The following is a 19,804-nucleotide window of genomic DNA, read 5'->3' on the forward strand; positions in this document are numbered from 1 at the left end:
ACCATGCGACGTGTGAGGTCATAATTTTTATCATGCGTGCATAATGCCCTCTCGATGATAATTACAAATTTTCGATTCGTTTGGTTAAGCGGTTCCAGAGAAAACATTATTTAATATTTTTCTTAAATCCAAGATGGCGGCCAAACCATGTGACTTATCAATTCTAAATTAACAAACTTATATCGCCTTACTCTCCCGAATATATTTCTGAAATCTCCCCTTCAGTGGACCAGCGCTTCTGGAGAAGAAGATGTTTGAAGGTTTTAGGGTTTTTTCAAGATGGCCGCCAAACCATGTGACCGATCAAGAAGAAATTAACAAACTTGAGAAAGGATCTCATGGGGAATATATCTGTGAAGTTTCGTCTTAATCTGTCTTGCCCTTCTGGAGAAGAAGATTTTTAAAATTTATTCATTTTCAATCCAAGATGGCTGCCGAACCTTGTGACCTATGATATCATAAATTTAAATTCTGCTTTCCATCGTCGAACCAACAAGTGTGTGAAGTTTCGTGAAAATCGGATAAGGTCTATTTTTCTATCCAAGATGGCCGCCAAACCATGTGACTTCTGAGGTAAAATTTTTTTACCATGTATGCAGACTTGAGGGAGGAAGGCAATTGCAAATTTTCGCTTCGATGGCTTATGAAATACCAGAGAAAACATTATTTAATATTTTTCTTAAATCCAACATGGCGGCCAAACCATGTGACCTATCACTTTGAAATTAACAAACTTGCATCGCATACATGTCCCGAATATAGTTGTGAAATCTCGCCTTCATGGGACCAGCGCTTCTGGAGAAGAAGATGTTTGAAGGTTTTAGGGTTTTTCAAGATGGCCGCCAAACCATGTGACGTATCAACAACAAATTAACAAACTTGAAAGAGGACATCAGGGGGAATGTACGTGTAAAGTTTCGCCTTAATCTGTCCAGCCCTTCTGGAGAAGAAGATTTTTTTTTAAAAAACACTAAAACAAGATGGCGGCCGAATTACGTCATCGATGACGTCCAAGAAAAACATTTTCTCCGCAGCAATTTTAGGCGTAGATGATGCTCAGAATTTTTCAGATTTTCCTATATGGCGTTCTACTTGACGAATTTTCACTGGAATATCGCTTCACCTATGACGTCACGAAAAATCACACGTGTTCCCCATAGAGAGCTTAGTAAAATGTATCAAGCGAAAAAATTTTCCATTGCACGGTTTCCGAGATACAGATGTCCAAAGTTTATCGCTTTTTTCAAGATGGCGACCGTACCACGTGACCAATGACGTCATAATTATAACGTGATTGTGCTATCAAAAAAGATACATACTGTGGTGAAAATTTTGTGTCGATCGGACTTAGTATCCCAGAGAAAATGGTTTTTAAAGCGAAAAAGGGTGCAAAATGCCGGCGGAAAAAGAAAAATAATAATAATAATAATAAACAGAAGAAAAACAATAGGGTACCCTGTACTCACAGGGTACCCTAATTAATCAAAATAGAAAATATTAAATATTCATTTGCGAGAATGTATAATCTTTCCCAGCAATCTTCTGCAGATGTCTTGTGATTTCGAAACTCTGGCACCATATTCTGTTTTGAAACAAAAAGTGGATAATAATTAGGTTTTATAAAGATAATTACATGGTAATATAAATAAGCCTGGTGTTGGTTCTAAGTTCAAGCCTAGTTGACCACTGAATTAACACACCAGGAGGCCGACTCAGCCTGTCATCCTTCCAAGGCCAATAAAATGAATTCCAGTGTACTGGCATAACCGCGTCCAAACTAATGATGCAACCAACAACCATAAGGCTACATTCAAAAGAGAGAGTGATATTAATAAAAGAATAAATAAACAAATAACTAAATAATAATTCAAAAACATTTACCTCCAGAAAATCATGTGTTGTACCAGATTGCTTCAACAGTTTATGTTGTGTGATCGAGCTTAAAAAAAATAAAATAATGAGTCAAGGGTATAGATGGAGAGAGAGACAAACAGAGAGGTATGTAGAAAGACAGACAGAGAGACAAACAGAGAGAGTGATATATAGACACACACAGACACACACAGACACACACAGACACACACAGACACACACAGACACACACAGACACACACACAGACACACACACAGACACACACACAGACACACACACAGACACACACACAGACACACACGTCTCACCATTGGTTTAATTCACTCGAGATCAGAGGCCGTGATAAGACTTCGTGCCAGTCATTAAAAATGTTTTTCAATTCTCTTCTAAGATGATTGACCTCTTCAATAAGAGCATTAATTTCATGCACCTCGTCGTGTTATGTAAACTGCTCTTCTTCCAAGGACCTGCCAGGAAAATATATATATATTTTAGCATTATCACGATTTAATTTATAATCAATTGCTTCATCGTTCAAAGAGGAACCCATACTCAAACTTACTAACTTTGTGGTGAGCTGTTTTCTTCGTCAGAAGAAGGATAGTCCATGTCTCAGTTGTAAACCATTGGTACAAGATGGCAAAAAGATCAGAGGCCGTGATAAGACTTCGTGCCAGTCATTAAAAATGTTTTTCAATTCTCTTCTAAGATGATTGACCTCTTCAATAAGAGCATTAATTTCATGCACCTCGTCATGATATGTAAACTGCTCTTCTTCCAAGGACCTGCCAGGAAAAATATATATATATTTTAGCATTATCACGATTTAATTTATAATTAATCAATTGCTTCATCGTTCAAAGAGGAACCCATACACAAACTTACCAACTTTGTGGTGAGCTGTTTTCTTCGTCAGAAGAAAGAGTTCATGTCTCAGTTGAAAACCATTGGTACAAGGTGGTAAAAATGAAAATCCCGTCTGGCAGAAACTTTGTCTTATCTGGCGAATCACTTATAAGGCAACGATGAGGAAATTGCCTAATCATCGGGTGTGGCCACAAGAAATGACACTTCGGGCGAGACAGCTTGGGAAATACATGGGCGATACATTCTCAAGTAGTATGACTGATTTTAAAAACAAAATTAAAATGCTTGAAATGATTTTGATTATACTTGCGTTTAAAAGCCTGTTAGTGTTCTGATTTAAAATATAAACACGAGGCCTTGTCTCTCACAGAATACTTCCTATTTTTTTTCACAGCATGACTGTCCCAAAACACTTCCTCATTTTCATGGCACGACTGTGTCACAAAACACTTCCTCATTTTCACGGCACGAACTGAAAACATTTGAAACAAAACTTGTTTATGGCGTGGTTTATGCAAAAAATGATATGCAACTCAGGAGGTAGTCAGATGAGATCATTAAGAGAAGTATATCATTTCATAATGACACAAACGGGGTATCTTGAAAAATATAAAGATTCAAATGTTTTATTTTTAAATATTTTAGATGGGGATTATTGTGCAAAGAAAATTAAACTATTGAAGGAATTTGACAATGAACAAATCTTTATAGGTTCAATGAGTGAGCTAAACAATATGCATTGGTTATTTGAAAAAGTGTCCCTAGGCTTACATGTTTCAGATATTTCTTCAGAATCACCTTCAACAAATCACGTTACTACTTTGCTACTTGAACAAATCTTTATCTTATTGCATTGGTTATTTGAATAGAGTGCCCCTCGGTTAAAAGGGGAGACAAATAAATATACCTTGGGATAAAAATGGGGTTTACTTTTTAGGGAAAAAAATATGAATCGCTGAAAATCCCCCATTCACTTACATGGGGAAAAGTGAGCCAGAATCAGTATATTCACCCTACTGAGCACGGTATCTATAAAAGTTGATCAATTTGGACAAAACATAGTGGACACGTTGGGTGTGTAACAAGGAAGAATTTATTCAATTTTGGTGAAAATCTGGATACAAGATTTTTTTTTATATTTTATATTTTTTTATTTTTAAAGTGACTAGAACGTGCCCGTTAAAAAAAAATTCGAACCGTGACCAAGAAACAACAACCACACAGGCCGTTCCATCGCTCTGGCGTGCCCGTACGTGCGTGGCTCAGAAGTTCGCATATCGCAGTCATGATTATTCGCAATTTAGTTTTAATGGCCAATTATTCAATTAGCGCCAACGTATTTTGCCTTTTCGCAATGTCATCACAAGGAAAAACACAAAGAGAAGAGAAGAGAGAAAAAAATTACTTCCTGCTTCGGAGCATACCAGCTCACTCTGATGTTACCGAAATTTATGCACCATCTAATATGAAAACGATCATAACTTGAGGCATTGTGTTTATCTATAAATGCGCATAAGAAATCGAGAAATTATTAGAATACACGAAGTCATCACTCTCCGGAAGTCCGTACGTGGTAACCCGTATTGGGGAACGCGGCTGAGGTTTCCTTCCCCCATCGGCCACGCCTACGCAGCAACGTGTCTTGTCATTGGTTGGTAAATAAATGGCCATAACTTGGGAAGCACTTGTCCGATTAATATCAAACTTTGAAAAGGCACATCATCAGGTCCCCAGCAATATATCTGGCAAGTTTCAATTAGATCGGTCCAGTGGTTGTCGAGAAACAGCGGACACACGCGCACACGCGGACACACGCGCACACGCGGACACACGCGCACACACAGGCACACGCGCGCACACAGGCACACGCGCACACACAGGCACACGCGCACACACAGGCACACGCGCACACACAGGCACACGCGCACACACAGGCACACGCGCACACACAGGCACACGCGCACACACAGGCACACGCGCACACACAGGCACACGCGCACACACAGGCACACGCGCACACACAGGCACACGCGCACACACAGGCACACGCGCACACACAGGCACACGCGCACACACAGGCACACGCGCACACACAGGCACACGCGCACACACAGGCACACGCGCACACACAGGCACACGCGCACACACAGGCACACGCGCACACACAGGCACACGCGCACACACAGGCACACGCGCACACACAGGCACACGCGCACACACAGGCACACGCGCACACACAGGCACACGCGCACACACAGGCACACGCGCACACACAGGCACACGCGCACACACAGGCACACGCGCACACACAGGCACACGCGCACACACAGGCACACGCGCACACACAGGCACACGCGCACACACAGGCACACGCGCACACACAGGCACACGCGCACACACAGGCACACGCGCACACACAGGCACACGCGCACACACAGGCACACGCGCACACACAGGCACACGCGCACACACAGGCACACGCGCACACACAGGCACACGCGCACACACAGGCACACGCGCACACGCAGGCACACGCGCACACGCAGGCACACGCGCACACGCAGGCACACGCGCACACGCAGGCACACGCGCACACGCAGGCACACGCGCACACGCAGGCACACGCGCACACGCGCACACACAGGCACACGCGCACACGCGCGCACACGCGCACACACGCGCACACGCGCACACACGCGCACACGCGCACACACGCGCACACGCGCACACGCGCGCACACGCGCACACGCGCGCACACGCGCACACGCGCACACACGCGCACACGCGCACACACGCGCACACGCGCACACGCGCACACACGCGCACACGCGCACACACGCGCACACGCGCACACACGCGCACACACGCGCACACACAGGCACACGCGCACACGCGCACACACAGGCACACGCGCACACGCGCACACACAGACACACACACACACACACACACACATTGCTGGAATTATGGATAGATTCTTCATCATTGAGAGATGGGGCCAAAAACTGTATGGCATGTTATTTAAAAAATTTATTGTGCCCCATATGTTCTGCTTGATCAGGCACTGCGTGGCGGAGGTATGTGCTCTACTGAGTGCCCTTCTAGTTGGTACATATTTCACTTGTGTTTTTGCATTAATGTTTTTTGGCACTTATTTTTTCTAGTTTGTTTATTTTATGCACCATCGTGACATACTTAACACATTGACAAATACCAATGATGTCAAAAGGGTGCCAACTTGTCACACGTGAATGAAGTAATTGTTCTGCCACCTGCTCATCAAACTGGAAGCTGTGTCAGAAAATGAAAATCACAACTACTTGCATCCCACGAATGCCCCAAGCTTTTGGTTTATGACTTTTGCTTCAAAAGAAAACTCTAATCTTTATGGTGTTTGAGAATTTGATGCACCCCAATTAATACGTGTCTGTCCGGACTGGATGCGGAAACCTTATTGTGATACAGCTGTGTAATCGTAAACCAAACAACATCAGAATTGGCAGTGAGACTTCAAAGAGCATGTAAACGGCCACATCAAAACATTCTTGAGCCAGGCCTCAGGAAGCCCAATAATCATTCTGTATGCAAATCAACGAGGCAAAAATGTTTCACCTGTGACAGATCCTGTCGTCAAATGTGCAAAGGAAACACAGCAGATGTGGACGGTCACCAAAGAACTTCATGACACCAAACTATTCGCATAGTTGGCAGTGCCTGAAACACATGCCTGGGATGCACAATATTGCAGAAAATTTATTTATATTCACAACCGCACACGCCTTCATGCAGGGACAGATATATGTGTGTGTGTGTGTGTGATATATATATATATATATATATATATATATATATATATATATATATATATATATATATATATATATATATATATATATACTGTATATATAGCCACCAACACTGGCTCTTCATTGTCTAATGTCGCCAAAGCCTGTACTGAATTTGCATCCTAATCTGAGGACTCTGGAAGATATGACTCACCCTCCCACCCCCCCCCCCCACTCTCTTTCAAAACACGATCGGGAAGGTTCTGTAAACTTCTCGCAATTGACTAATTTAATTGGAATACAAGACGTGAGACACACGGGGCTTCATGCTACATGCTCTTTAGCTTCGCTAATGGTGCACGTTCGATCAACGTGATGTCATACATTTGGTGGTGGTTTTAATTTTAATCTAATTTACTTCTCTTTTTTTTTTCTACGTTCGTGTTCAAGATGAGCACAGTCATGGTACATTGCTTTTTGTTGTAGTTTTGTTTATTTTCTGGTATTTTTTTTGCTCTTAAAACAAGCTTATTTGAACATAATTTTGTGTTCGGCAAATGCTCCAGGTTTACACTGTTGGGCCTGAGTCTTGGTTATGCAGATACGAAGATGTCTAGCATTGAGGATGGTTTGTTGAGGTGGAGGGAAGGAAAATGAAAGGGTTTAAATTTAAGGTGTGTTGCACCTTATTTACTTTTTATATTCATATTTTAATGCTTTGGTCGGGCAATTAATTCAATGCACATCATGAAGTGTTGGAAACCGATGTACTGTTTTGTGATTGGGGATGCATGAGTTAGTGTGTTAAGAGTATGGACCATGTGATCGAGTAGGTTAGAGTTTCCTTTGTATTATATGTCTGTACAGGTAAGTCGTATGGTGAAACCTGCACCAAAGATTCGGTTAGTGTAAACCATAAAGTAGATTCGGGTAAGATTTATGTAAAACCTCCTGCAACAGGTGAGGCCAGGAGGGGGACTTGTAGAGCCCGGCACGTTAAAATAACATGACGGATTTTTTTGGCTGGCCGACTGCAAGCCATGGTGGTGAGGTGAGCTGGAGAGGGGCAGAACAACTTTGTTCAGGGCCGTTCCACAGGGCGGGGATTCCCAGAAGATGGCACCACTGAGAGACCGTGGGAGGCCAATAATGAGACCCGTTGCCCATGGAGGCGGTCCTGGAGGTGATGAGGGCTGTCGCCATGCATGTGTGAACCAGTTAAGCTTAGGTCTCAAGGAGACTACATCTCTGGTGGTTCGTCCAAGAATAACCTGTTGTAAAGACGTAGATGCCATCTCCCGATCATCATGCCATCCTCGCCTCTCCTCTCCCAGCCTGAACTGCACTTCACCGTGTGCAATGTCAGCATGGCCTGCAGAACCAGAGAACAACTCATGCTGACCACAAGTCCTCCCTGTTCTGTTCCCCTTCATTGTAAGAGTCTGGTATTTGATGCCATAGCTGGGATTATGCCATTATAGGCTGCCTGTTTATAAGATTGTGATCCTTTCATCCCCATTTGTGTTTGTCAATCGCTTTGTTGTTTCCATATGTAATTATAGCGTCTTGTTGGCTTATTTGGAATTTATATTCCAGATAAGGTATTGTCATTGTGCACCGTCCATCTGTCCTTTTATGACTTCTGCCAAACCACTGGACCGATCTGGCTGAAATTTGGCAGCACCGTTCCTCTCCTGACTGGTAACAGGAATTGCAAAGCTAGATCAGGTCACCTGATTTTAAGCAGGTCAAAATGCCCCGATTTGGTAAATATCTTCAAAAATCTTCTCCAGACCCACTCGTCAGAATGCTACCAAAGTTAGCTTTCAACATTAGGTCGTGATGTTAAATTGCAGAGGTCATGCCGATCACGTGACCGGAAGTGTGTCAAAATGTCTGACATTATTGAGGAAATCATGTAAATTCTTTCAAAAACCTTCCTCTCCAGACCCACCTGTCAGAATGCTACCACTTTTGGGTGCCAGGTCCTAGATAAGCTACAGGTCCATTTGTCCTATTTTCTTCCTTCTCCCTTTATTTCTTTTTAAATAAGCCATTCATTTGCTAAGAGACATTTTTCTGCCTTTTACCTTTTGTACACGAACACCGCAAGTTTTGGCATTCATTTGGGCGATTCTTTTTCGAGAATTGTAGCATTATTTAGGCATCTGCAGAGGTCTCAGAGCGGTCTGTGTCAACGGAACCTTCTGACGTGACAGTAGCATGTGTCAAGTTCTTTTAAAAAAAAATCTTTTCCACTTAAGGTGCACAGAGGTTGTTTTCACCACTGTGTTTGTCTGTGAGCAAGTTATCTCAAAAAGTTGTGGATGGATTCAGATGAAGTTTGGTGGACAGTTTAGGTGTGTGACAATGATGAATACATTAAATTTTGGTGAAGATCCGGATCCGAGAATCTTAAAAAATGGTTTATGTGATATTCTTCAGCATTGAGAGATGGGAACAAAAACAATATACAGGATAGCATGATATTTCAAAAAGTTGTGGACAAGTTGGGGAGGTGACAAGAACAAGCTGATTGGATTTTGGTTCAGTTTTGGATCCAGATTTGGCCTATCGATGAGCTATAAAACATGAACCATTCAGCCTGGCTGAGGTACGTGCTCTATCGAGTGCAGTTCTGTTTATTTTTATTATAATTATTTAATATAATAGGACAGATGGTGCGTGTACAGCGGTTGTGGAGATTATAGCGATAAGGTTTGTGCATAAGAGTACATTTACAACTAGAAGGGCACTCTGTAGAGCACATACTTCCACTACGCAATGCCTGATCCAGTGGAACATATCGGCTCCAATATATTTTTGAAATATGTTATGTCATTTTTGCCCCATCTCTCAAAGGTGAAGAATCACTTAAAAAAAAGAATAAAACCTCTTATTTGGATCTTCACCAAAATCGAATCCATTCGTCCATATCACACACCCAACCTGTCCACCAAGGTTCATCAACGCAGAGCAACATCCGAATCCGTCCACAACGTTTTGAGATATTGTGTTGTACTAGCAGAGTACCCACCCTGTGGGCGATCTTGTTCCAAGCATGCAACATGTTCTTCTGATGCATACCTTTATTTGGGCTGTGTAGGCAATTGACAGCTCTGTATAGGCAAAAATAATAATATTCCAGGTTCCGTCTGTGAAGAAAAATCGTACCTATTGCTGATTATTCAAAACACCTCACTGTACTCGAAAACATGGGGACAGGAATCTCTCCCTCTCCCTCCCCCTCTCCCTCTCCCTCTCCCTCTCCCTCTCTCTCTCCCCCCTTCCCCTAGTTGCATCATTGGTTGGGACGCGGCTATGCCGCTGATGCAGTGTCTCCCTTACCAGTACACTGGTGCTCACTTTGCCAACCTCGGAAGGATGACAGGCTGAGTCAACCTCCTGGTGTATTTTAATTCAGCGGCCAACGGGGCTTGAACTCAGGACCCTAGGATCCCAAGCTGCCACCCTAACCACTAAGCCAACACCAGGCTTGGGATAGGAATACTGTACTGTAAATGGTGGAGACTTGTAATACCGTCCCCCACCTGGAGCCTGTAGGTGGCGTTACACGATACACATTGACATAGAGAATGTGTTTCCCCACCTCCTTCCTCCACTCCAAAACCACCAGCAAAGATAAAAACACCCCCACACATTAATTGGGATCATGTTGATCCTCTGTAGCGCGGTTGGATGTCATCGGCCCAGAACGGTTCGAGGAATAGTGCAACAAACAAACCACAAAAAGACATCGTGCAGAGCACGATACTTGCAAAATCTATCCCCTCTCCAAAGGTTGCTTTGGATGCATCAAACTGTCCATTTCATTCAGATTAAAATTGACAATCTCAATCAAAACTCAGGTCAATCAGATGAAAATTGATTTTTTTTTTCAGATTTAAATTGAGGATTTTAGAAACTTGACTTTGAGTTGACTTTGACCGTTTGACCTCAAATAGTGGTTTTCCCCAATTCATTGATGGACGATGCAAATCCTGTTCAACTTTCAAATTAATAGGATGTAAATTGACAATTTTTCAGTTGAAAATTGATTTTAGATGTTTGCCCTTGAGTTGACCTTTGACCTTTTGATCTCAAAAAGAGTTGGTTTCCCAATTCAGTAATGCACTCTGCATTTGATGTTTAATTCTCAAGTCAATCAGATGAAAAATGACGATTTTAGAAATTCGACCTCCTTGCCCTCAGAATTGATTGGCTTCTCACTTGAGACTACCTCTACGAATTAGTAAAGTTTCATAAAGATCAGTTTAGAATTGTGACCTCTCGGCGATTGACAAACAGACTAACAGACAATAACAAAATCGAATGAACCAATATACTTGAAAAATCTTCAATTTTGCAAGTAACAAACACCCGTGTGTGTGAATTCGAGTTAGGATATCGTTTTTGGCCCTTTCTCTCTATGGTGAAGAATCACTTTTAAAAAATTATTTTAGCCAGATCGAAATCTACACCAAAATCAAGTTGATTCGTCCTTGTCTCACACCCAACCTGCCCACCAAATTTCATCTGAATCAGCCCACAACTTTTTGAGATATCCTGCTGAGAAAAACAAACAAGCAGACAGACTGACAGGGGTGAAAACGACCTCCTTCCACCTTCGGTGGTGGAGATAATGAGTTCTCTCTTTTATTGCAACTCCCTTTCTTAACATTTACTGTGTATGCATTTTTATGGTTACGTTGTTGCTTGTAAGCAATTTTTATTCCTTTTTATTTATTTATAGAAAACCTTAATGGATGGTGTGGGGTGTACCTTGACTCATTTATTAATCTTCTGGTTGTTTCTGGCAGGGTAAAATTGCATGTGCCAATGTGCTGAGTGACCTGTACGCCATGGGAGTTACAGACTGTGATAATATGCTCATGCTGCTTGGAATTAGCCAGAAGCTCAGTGAAAAGGTGGGTTATTCGAGTCAAAAAATTGTTGTCGGGGTCGGGCTGACGGTTTTTGTCGTATTTTGTTTTCATAATTGAAAAATTTGAACTGCAAATGTTGATGTCATATATGTGATTGCTTCTGCCTTTCCTGCCAGGAAAGAGACAAGGTCGTTCCATTAATGGTCCGTGGGTTCAAAGATGCTGCGGAGGAAGCCGGCACTACTGTGACCGGCGGGCAGACTGTGATGAACCCGTGGATCATTATCGGTGGAGTCGCCTCCACTGTGTGTCAGCCCAACGAGTTCATCATGTCAGTGCTAGCTTGCTAAGTTGGCTCATTGCACTTTAGACTTTAATCTTCGTGGAGATGTTCTTTGTGGCAAGCATTATACTTCAAAAACCTTTTCAAGTTGTCACTGCCGAAATATGTTGCTTATTATACTAGCCACAATGCTTTGTTGTCTCTTTCGATGAAAAATATTAATTCCACGTAACCCTCGGTGACATCATTCTGTTTCATGTATGTGTGCGCGCCAGGCCTGATAATGCTGTTCCAGGAGATGTTTTGGTTCTCACTAAGCCCCTTGGGACACAGGTGGCTGTGAATGCCCATCAATGGCTGGATATCGTGAGTTCTTGGATGTGAGATCAAATTCATTAAAATGTTGTTTGTACAGTACTGTCCTTTATTGTTGATTAAGATTGTCATTGCCAGTGAAATTTGAAATGGGTTCATGGTTAAATATCTTTGTTAGCTTGGTGTGATAATCTGAATGGTGTTACCTCTATGACCTGCTTGGTGGACCAAACGCTGTCTTTATCCGCAGCCAGAGAAGTGGAACAAAATAAAGTTGGTGGTCACACAGGAGGATGTGGAGTTGGCTTACCAGGAAGCAATGTTTAACATGGCACGTCTCAACCGCACAGGTACCTGGTCGCTACCAACCCCCCCATCTCCCCCATTCCATGGTAGCTTTGCCCGAGTGTGTGCCCATAGTCAGTCTGTACGGCCTTTTGTACTCGATCCTCCCACTGACTGAAGTGATTGGACAGTCGGAACCATGTTCGGAAGATTGTTTTGGTAGACATCGTTCACGTCCACATTACAGACTTCATTGATTTACGAGTGCAAGGATGATGCATGGTTTGAAGGAGCCACTTCAAGGTGATGGTTGTTCTCAAATGCATGTTAAACTCACAACTACCTTCTGTTTGTCCTTGTGTACTGTCCACCGAATGGCGATTTACACTCGGTACTCCTGTATTTCCTCTGAAGTGTATCAACTCATCACCATCCGCCCTAACTACTTCTCTGTTCCTCATCTGCAGCAAATTTAAACTGCCACCATGCCAGCTGGCTGTGTGTTATCTCTGCGGCATTCAGCCATGGCGTTGTCGCTATAACATTGTGACTTTGTGTGTCTAACACCATGTATAAGCCTTCCAGCCTAGATTTCATCGACTGGTAGGTACATCCTCCTTGCTGGACCGAGTAATGACCACCTTTCCTTCCAATCTATTCTGTTCTGCCTCTGCCTCTCTTGTCTCCTCTGACCATATTATTTACGAAACCCATATCTCTCTGGCTATTTATGATGGAGCAACCTAAATACTGCAGAATGTCTGTTCACACTTGCTCATTGGCAGACACTGTAATCTGCCCTCTCACAAGAGGATTGGGCTGTCATCTCCACACCATTTGATATTGATTCTTCTTGGGAATACTTTCACGAAAGCCTAATCTCTGTCATGTGTGTATCCCATCACATCTACAGCTATCCTATCGATCCTCTAGGCTGTGGTACACTGAATCGTGTGGCAAGGCTGTTTTTTTTCAAACAGCTTGCTTTCTGAACATGCAAGGTTGATCCCAATGAGGGAAACTTTCGGTCACTCTGTAAGGCGCCCAACAAGTTTACGTCCATCCTCGGGGAAACGAGAAAACGTCGTCTTTCAAAATCTCAAGTTTCACCACCACCAAACTTTGTCACCAGTTTCCTCATTCCAGATCATGGTGACACCTTGTCAAGTCTGCCTCTTGTGTATGCTCCCTCGTTTCAAACGGCATTCCTGCAAACTCTGCCTGTGATAAGGCAGAATGTCTCACCTCGGTGTTTGTCTCCAAATGTTGTTACTAACCAATCCCGTTGTTCCCATCTTATCCCCTCGCACCCACTAACTTCTGGACTTCTTTTTTTTTTTCCTCCTCATCCAAGATGGAGAAATTTCTGTCCAGGCTCGAAAGTGCTTCAGTGACCAGGCAAGATGTCTCGGGCTCCATATTCTCAAATCCTATTCTGCTGCTCTTGCTTCTCTCCTCTTTCCTCTTTCCTCTCTCCTCTCTCTGTGCTCTTTTGGCTGCCTGCTTCTGCTTGGAAGTCGGCAAACACTTCTGTCCAAAAGGTTGGAAAAACTGATCCTCTCAACTATAGACCAGTAAGCGAAGTCATGGAGTCCATTTATGCTGACGTAAAGTCTTCCTCTTCTTATACTTCCTGATCTCTCACATTCAGATTGGTTTCTGGCCCATTCTTCACTCAACTCTGGACATGCTGCTACTTCCCTATCACAAATGGTTAAGGGCCTTCAGTCTCAAAGAAGATATTCTGGGGGAGTGGGGTGATGGGGTGGGGGGGGGTCTTGGGCATTTGACAGTCTGGCATCCTGCTCTGCTTGCCAACCTCACTGCTCTTGTTGCATGCAAGGCCCCACTTGATACCTGGATTTTTGACTTAATCCACTTGTGCATGTAAAACTTTGCTATCAATGTAACCCTTTCCAAGTAGAGACTAAAGTGCCTCACAGCTAACTTGGACCCAGTCTTGTTCATCACTTGCATTAATGGCCTTGCATCACTTGCATCACTTGCATCAGAAGCTTTGGACAACCCGCCCTACCTTTTTCACATTGTCATACGGTACTACTTCCCACTAACAGGCAGACACCAGCTGTGTTACTCTGTCGCTCTGCGTTGATTCGGTGCTTGTTTGACAAATGGAACACGTCTTTCAATCTTGGCAAATGTTGGTCTCACAATGTTCCCCCGGAAGGATCTTCAAGTGAACCCATTTATCTGTTTTTCTGATTGGTCACTGGAAGAGGTTCAATCTCTTGAGCTTCCAAGCATAACCCATGATCTGTTCTGATCTGACCACATCACAAAGCCTTCCTCCAATGCCAGCCACAGACGAATCATCCTTCGTTGTTCTAAGTCAGAACAACTCAAGCCTACGAAGCCTTTGGCCATAACTCATGGGAGTACTGCTCTTCCCTATAGACTGGAGCCCCACACATCCGTCTCTTTTTGATCTCTTTTTGAACCAAAGCTTAATATTTTTGGCACCCCCAATAAGAACAAAGCAGGACATCTGTTGATCTCAAGTCGCAGATAGCTTTATGGCCTCTGTTTTTTTTTTTTATTATTTTTTTTTTTTTGCTTAATTTATTTCCCTTGCCAGAGGACAGGGTATTGTATTTTGGTCCGTTTGTCTGTTTGGTTCTTCGTTTGTTTGTTTGTCCACACAGAACATGAGTGTTTTTCTCTGCAACCGCTTGTCTGATTGAGACAAAATTTTCACCATAGGAGTAACGACTCATGTACATTGTTTTAATTATAATTATCATTAATTTTTTTTTGATGTGGTGTGCCAGCCATGTTGGAAAAAGGGAAAAAACACTTGGACCTCTGTTTCTCTGAAACCGTACCAAGGAAAAAAAATTGAAACTTGGCACATGGCAAGTTGTCCTGATGCGGAATAAGTGATGTTTATTTATATATTTATTTTATTATTTTATGATTCAATAGGTGCTTTTGTTATGACATCATAATTGCAAACATAGAACGCTACATCCTATCAGCATGAAAATTTTTGAGCGTCATCGAGGGATAAATTGGTCCACAGAAAAAAATTGATGTCATCAGTCACGTGGTTTGGCAGCCATGTGTGTGTATGTATATATGTATATGTATATATATATATATATATATATATATATATATATATATATATATATATATATATATATACATTTTTTAAACCTTCAAAAATCTTCTTTGAAACAGCTGCACAGAGCGAGGTGATACTTTACACGTATGACTGCCTATCCAAGAGGAACAAAACAATCACACATATAACGTCATGGATTGCATAGTTTGGCAGCCATATTGGATTTACCCTAAAACCGATAAAGATCTTCATCTCCAGAATGGCTGGACAGATCGAGGGGAAACTTCACACACATCTTCCCCAAGCCTTGGGGATACCAGGGTATTCATGAATAATTGATGGGTCACATGGTGTGGCAGCTATATTGTATTGACTGGAAAATCTTAAAAAAATTCTCTTGACCCACTTGACCCACATGTTGACCCAATCAACATGAAACTTCGCAATTATGATCCAGTAGTGATGTGAATATAGGTTTTAAATTTCATCCTGATCGGAGCAGGCCCGGAGCCAGGGCTCAGTATTAAGGGGGGCATATGAACTGGATGGGGGGGGCACAATTATTATATTTAATATTTTTGATAACCCGGTATACTATTGTATTCGTGCAGCATTGACACATCTATACTGAGGTTGCCGTCGCATACTAACCAAATTGATCTCAGCTAGATTTAATATGTTCCGATGTTTTTGGCCTAAAATTATTCGAATGCAGGAGAGCCGCAACAAACTGGCACATTCACCATGCAGATATTCAATGATTAGACAATTGGCACCAATTTAGGTGCACTTATACAAGGTGTTGTGAAGAATTGGCATTCGAAAATTAATATACCAGAGATACAATGACTAAACGGGGGAGGTTGGCACCAGAATCAGAGCACTTTGAAATAAGATACAGTAGGTTATGACCTGCGATCATCACGTTAAACTATCAACAGCAAATACGACCAGCCTGAAGATACCACAAAGTTCGCATTTAAAGCAGTCAATTACACAGAGGTAAGGTTATGCACAAAGGAATAGATATGGGATATGCAAAGCACCAAACACAACATTTAACTTAAACATCAGAAGTACAAAGCTGCCGACCACGGCGGGTGCTGACCACAATCAACCACACACACATTACCAGCAGTCACACACACAATCTGAACTCCGTATAGTTTTTATACCGCTGTACTCGCTGTCAGAAGAGTTGCAGGCGACGCGTCTCGGTGTGGAATCTTCTGAGGACCTTCTCCTTCCATTCATTCATGCATTTACAAGTGAGGTCTCTCTCGAAGACCAGCTGTACCAGTTGTGCCTTGCATGCATGGCGCATGGACCGTCGATGGTCAGTGAAGACATTCCTCAATGTTGAGAATGAGTTTTCACACATGGCAGTGGACGCACCAAATGTTAGTCCAAGTCTCATGGCAGTCACGACACTTGGCATGGCTTCCAGCGTTTTGTGGTATGTTGAGAGGAGTTTTTGTGTTGTCCATCTCTCGTTTGGCTGTTTTTCCATCTGTGAACGAATAAACTGCTTTGCAACCACACACTCTGTTTCACTGATGGTTGACTTTGTTAATGTCATGATGTGCTGGAGCAAGTTGGGATCCAAAAACGTGCCATTTTCAGGATTCAAAGCAGCGAGTGAACGGGCGAGTTGTGTGTTGCGCTCACTGAAGTGCTGAGCAATCTCTCCAAGCACAGTGTCAATTGCGCTGTAAAAAACCCTCTGCAGTTCCGTCTTGTCATTGTCGTTGTTTTGTCCTGTAGTCTCCAAAACTACAAACTGTTCCAAGTTCTTATGCATTGTGCGTCTCCGTTTTGGTGGTGCAGGTGTAGAAGTGTGAGCATCGTTGGCCTTGTTCCACAGATCAGTGAACTCATCCTCAGAGCGGAGTTTCTTCACGCACTCTGTAGCACTCGCCACCAGTTCCAACCCCGTTAGCAAGTCCATGTCCTCTGCCTGCAAGAGTTTGTTAGGGCCATCTCACAACATCAGCAGTTTTTGTACAAAGATAGCAATGAACATGAAGGCAGGCCCAGAGACTTCCCGCAAAAGCCCAATAGCCTCCATCCTCATCTCTGCACCGTAGGCGCGCTCTGCATCAATCTCTGACAGTAAGGATGTGATATCCTTAAAAGATCCTATGATCACAGACACGGTGGCTAAATGTCCCGTCCACCTTTGATCAAGAAGTCGTTTTAACTGCTCACCTTTATACTGTGCAGCAACAGTGGGCTTTCTGAAGAATTTGTACAGGCAACAACAAACCGTGACAGCTTTCTCTGCTGCCAGTGCGTGGATAACTACCAGATGGAGTTGGTGATTAAGCAGTGCACATAGGGGATTTCTCTTTCCAATATCTCTTGCAACAACTTTTGCACCCCACCTTGCTTCCCAGCCATTACCGAAGCCCCGTCGTACACCTGACTTAATATTTTTGACGTGTCAAGTCCTGTTTTTGTCAGCTCTGCAATTATTAGGTCTGTTAATGTTTTTGCGTCTCCAGCGTCGGCTGTAGCTATTGTGAGTAGACGCTCTGTTGCTTCATTTGATGCTGATACAAAGCGAATGATGATTGATATGTTCTCACATTCAGTGGGGTCCCTCGTCCCATCCACCTTGATGGTAAACCACGATGTGTCTCTTTCTTCCACGATGGCATCCGTCACAACATTACTCATCGTGCAGATCAGTTCATTCTGCATTTCCGGACTAGTATAGCTTGCGTTTCATGGGATATGTTTTGTTATTTCGGCTAGCTCGGTGTCTTTTTTTGAGTGTGCAGTTTAAAAGTGAGAGGAAGAGCCCACTGTGCCCATCTGACATATCCTCAAAATTATCAAGGCTCCCTCTAAAATGTATCTGATTTTCGGTGAGAAATCCCACAACATCTATTCGAGCAGACACATAGTATCGGTTTCTATTTAGCTGGTCAGCATTGAGGAGTGTGGAAATCTCCTTACCACAATCGATGCGCCTCTCATTCTCCTTCCATCTCAAAACACAAGTTAAATGTTCCTTTGAAGTTGCGTGTTTGTGAAACCCCCTGTCTTTCTCAATGGCATGTTTCCAATTCCAGTAGCCTCGCACTGTGAAAGTAGAGTCCACTGGGCCGTGTGCAGTGTTAAACTTCCTCCATGGATAGCAGAATGCTGCATCTGTCTGCACACTGTATTCCAGCCATTCATTAGTCTGGTACCACGAGGACACAAACGAGCGACTCTTGTTCTGCAACAGATGGCCAGGGTACCGCTGTAGAACAACTGGATTCGGTCTCTCACTTCCAAGATCATCGGGAAGCGGCTTGACAGTCACAGCCGGTCCCGAGGCCGCCGCCGAGCATGGAAACTCGGCTGCCAGCGCTGGGGCTACACTGCAGGGCTGACGTTGCTGGCTTGGCCAGGTTGGCCAGCTTCTGTCGGAATTTCATCGACATGATCGTCTTTTCCTCCTCCTCCTCCGACTCCTCCCACAACATGTCTTTCATCATCTTTATTTTCGTCGGTTGCATTTTTTTCCTTTTCTGAGCCATTTTCGTATATCCATCATCCACGTCTCCTGCTGCAAGCTCGTGCTCCGTGATTCGTCCCTCGTGACACGTGTCACTAATCTCGCGACTCGCGAGATTTGTCGGTTGACGGTTTTATTTATTAAATGATGCATCCATCAAAAACAGGTTTTATCTGCATCATTTCAAATGTAAGCACGATTGCAAACCCACATTTTTAATTTTTATTATAAAATTACTTTTGTAAGATGGAGGGTTGACGGGTTGTGAAGGTCACGTGGTGCACATGCACTTCATCTTTAATTATGTAAATTTATGTCTTTTCCTTAATCATATTATCATATTATGACGATATTACATTTATACCTTACTTACAACCAATCAGGTAACCTGCTCAATAGGGTCTCCATATCGAATACGCTGATTGGCTATTCCTTAAAACTAAATGATCCACGATATATATATATATATATATATATATATATATATATATATATATATATATATATATATATATATATATATATATATATATATATATATATATATATATATATATATATATATATATATATAACCACACACAACATCGACATTCGACACGAGGTCTTGGCTGCTGGCGTTGGTGCTTGCGTTATTATCTTTTATCTTGTGGGCTTGTACTGTATTGTCTTGCCAATTGCTTTTGGAGATGCACTGGCAAGCGCACACTTATCTCTTGACTGTTATTCAAAGAAGGATATTATTAAAGAACAGTTTATCCAAGAAGGCTTTATTATTCACCATGTTGAACATCTGGAATATGGGTTTTAGTTCACACAGGTGAACTCTTAAACAGCAAGTTCACAGTGGGCGCTCATCCTTGCACCCTGTGAACAACTTAGTGTTTAACAGGGCATAAATGGGTGGCGTACAAGTG

At 42.7% G+C, this 19,804-nt stretch overlaps 1 protein-coding gene and 2 long non-coding RNA genes across 3 annotated transcripts in view; 1 reads left to right on the forward strand and 2 right to left on the reverse strand.

Moving 5' to 3' along the window:
* Positions 1–19,804, forward strand: part of SEPHS1 (selenophosphate synthetase 1) — a 74,113-nt gene that overhangs the window by 49,947 nt on the left and 4,362 nt on the right. Inside the window, exons 4-7 of the mRNA XM_085863823.1 lie at positions 11,346–11,453; positions 11,588–11,742; positions 11,970–12,060; positions 12,260–12,359. Of these exons, the coding sequence (XP_085719949.1) occupies positions 11,346–11,453; positions 11,588–11,742; positions 11,970–12,060; positions 12,260–12,359 (454 nt within the window). The remainder of the gene's footprint in view (positions 1–11,345; positions 11,454–11,587; positions 11,743–11,969; positions 12,061–12,259; positions 12,360–19,804) is intronic.
* The window catches only part of LOC147008805 (uncharacterized), a 119,356-nt gene that overhangs the window by 35,330 nt on the left and 64,222 nt on the right, over positions 1–19,804 (reverse strand). Inside the window, exon 2 of the long non-coding RNA XR_015053214.1 lies at positions 6,353–6,454. This is a non-coding gene — a long non-coding RNA (uncharacterized LOC147008805). The remainder of the gene's footprint in view (positions 1–6,352; positions 6,455–19,804) is intronic.
* On the reverse strand, positions 1,430–4,564 carry LOC147008806 (uncharacterized). Its single transcript, XR_015053259.1, has 4 exons — positions 2,436–4,564; positions 2,182–2,340; positions 1,882–1,939; positions 1,430–1,582 (listed from the first exon to the last, which is right to left on the reverse strand). It is a non-coding gene; the product is annotated as an uncharacterized LOC147008806 (long non-coding RNA).

This window comes from Eptatretus burgeri, chromosome 18 (genome assembly GCF_056783735.1).
Source record: "Eptatretus burgeri isolate ZD-2024b chromosome 18, Ebu_testis_v1, whole genome shotgun sequence".
NCBI classification, from domain to species: Eukaryota; Metazoa; Chordata; class Myxini; order Myxiniformes; family Myxinidae; genus Eptatretus; species Eptatretus burgeri.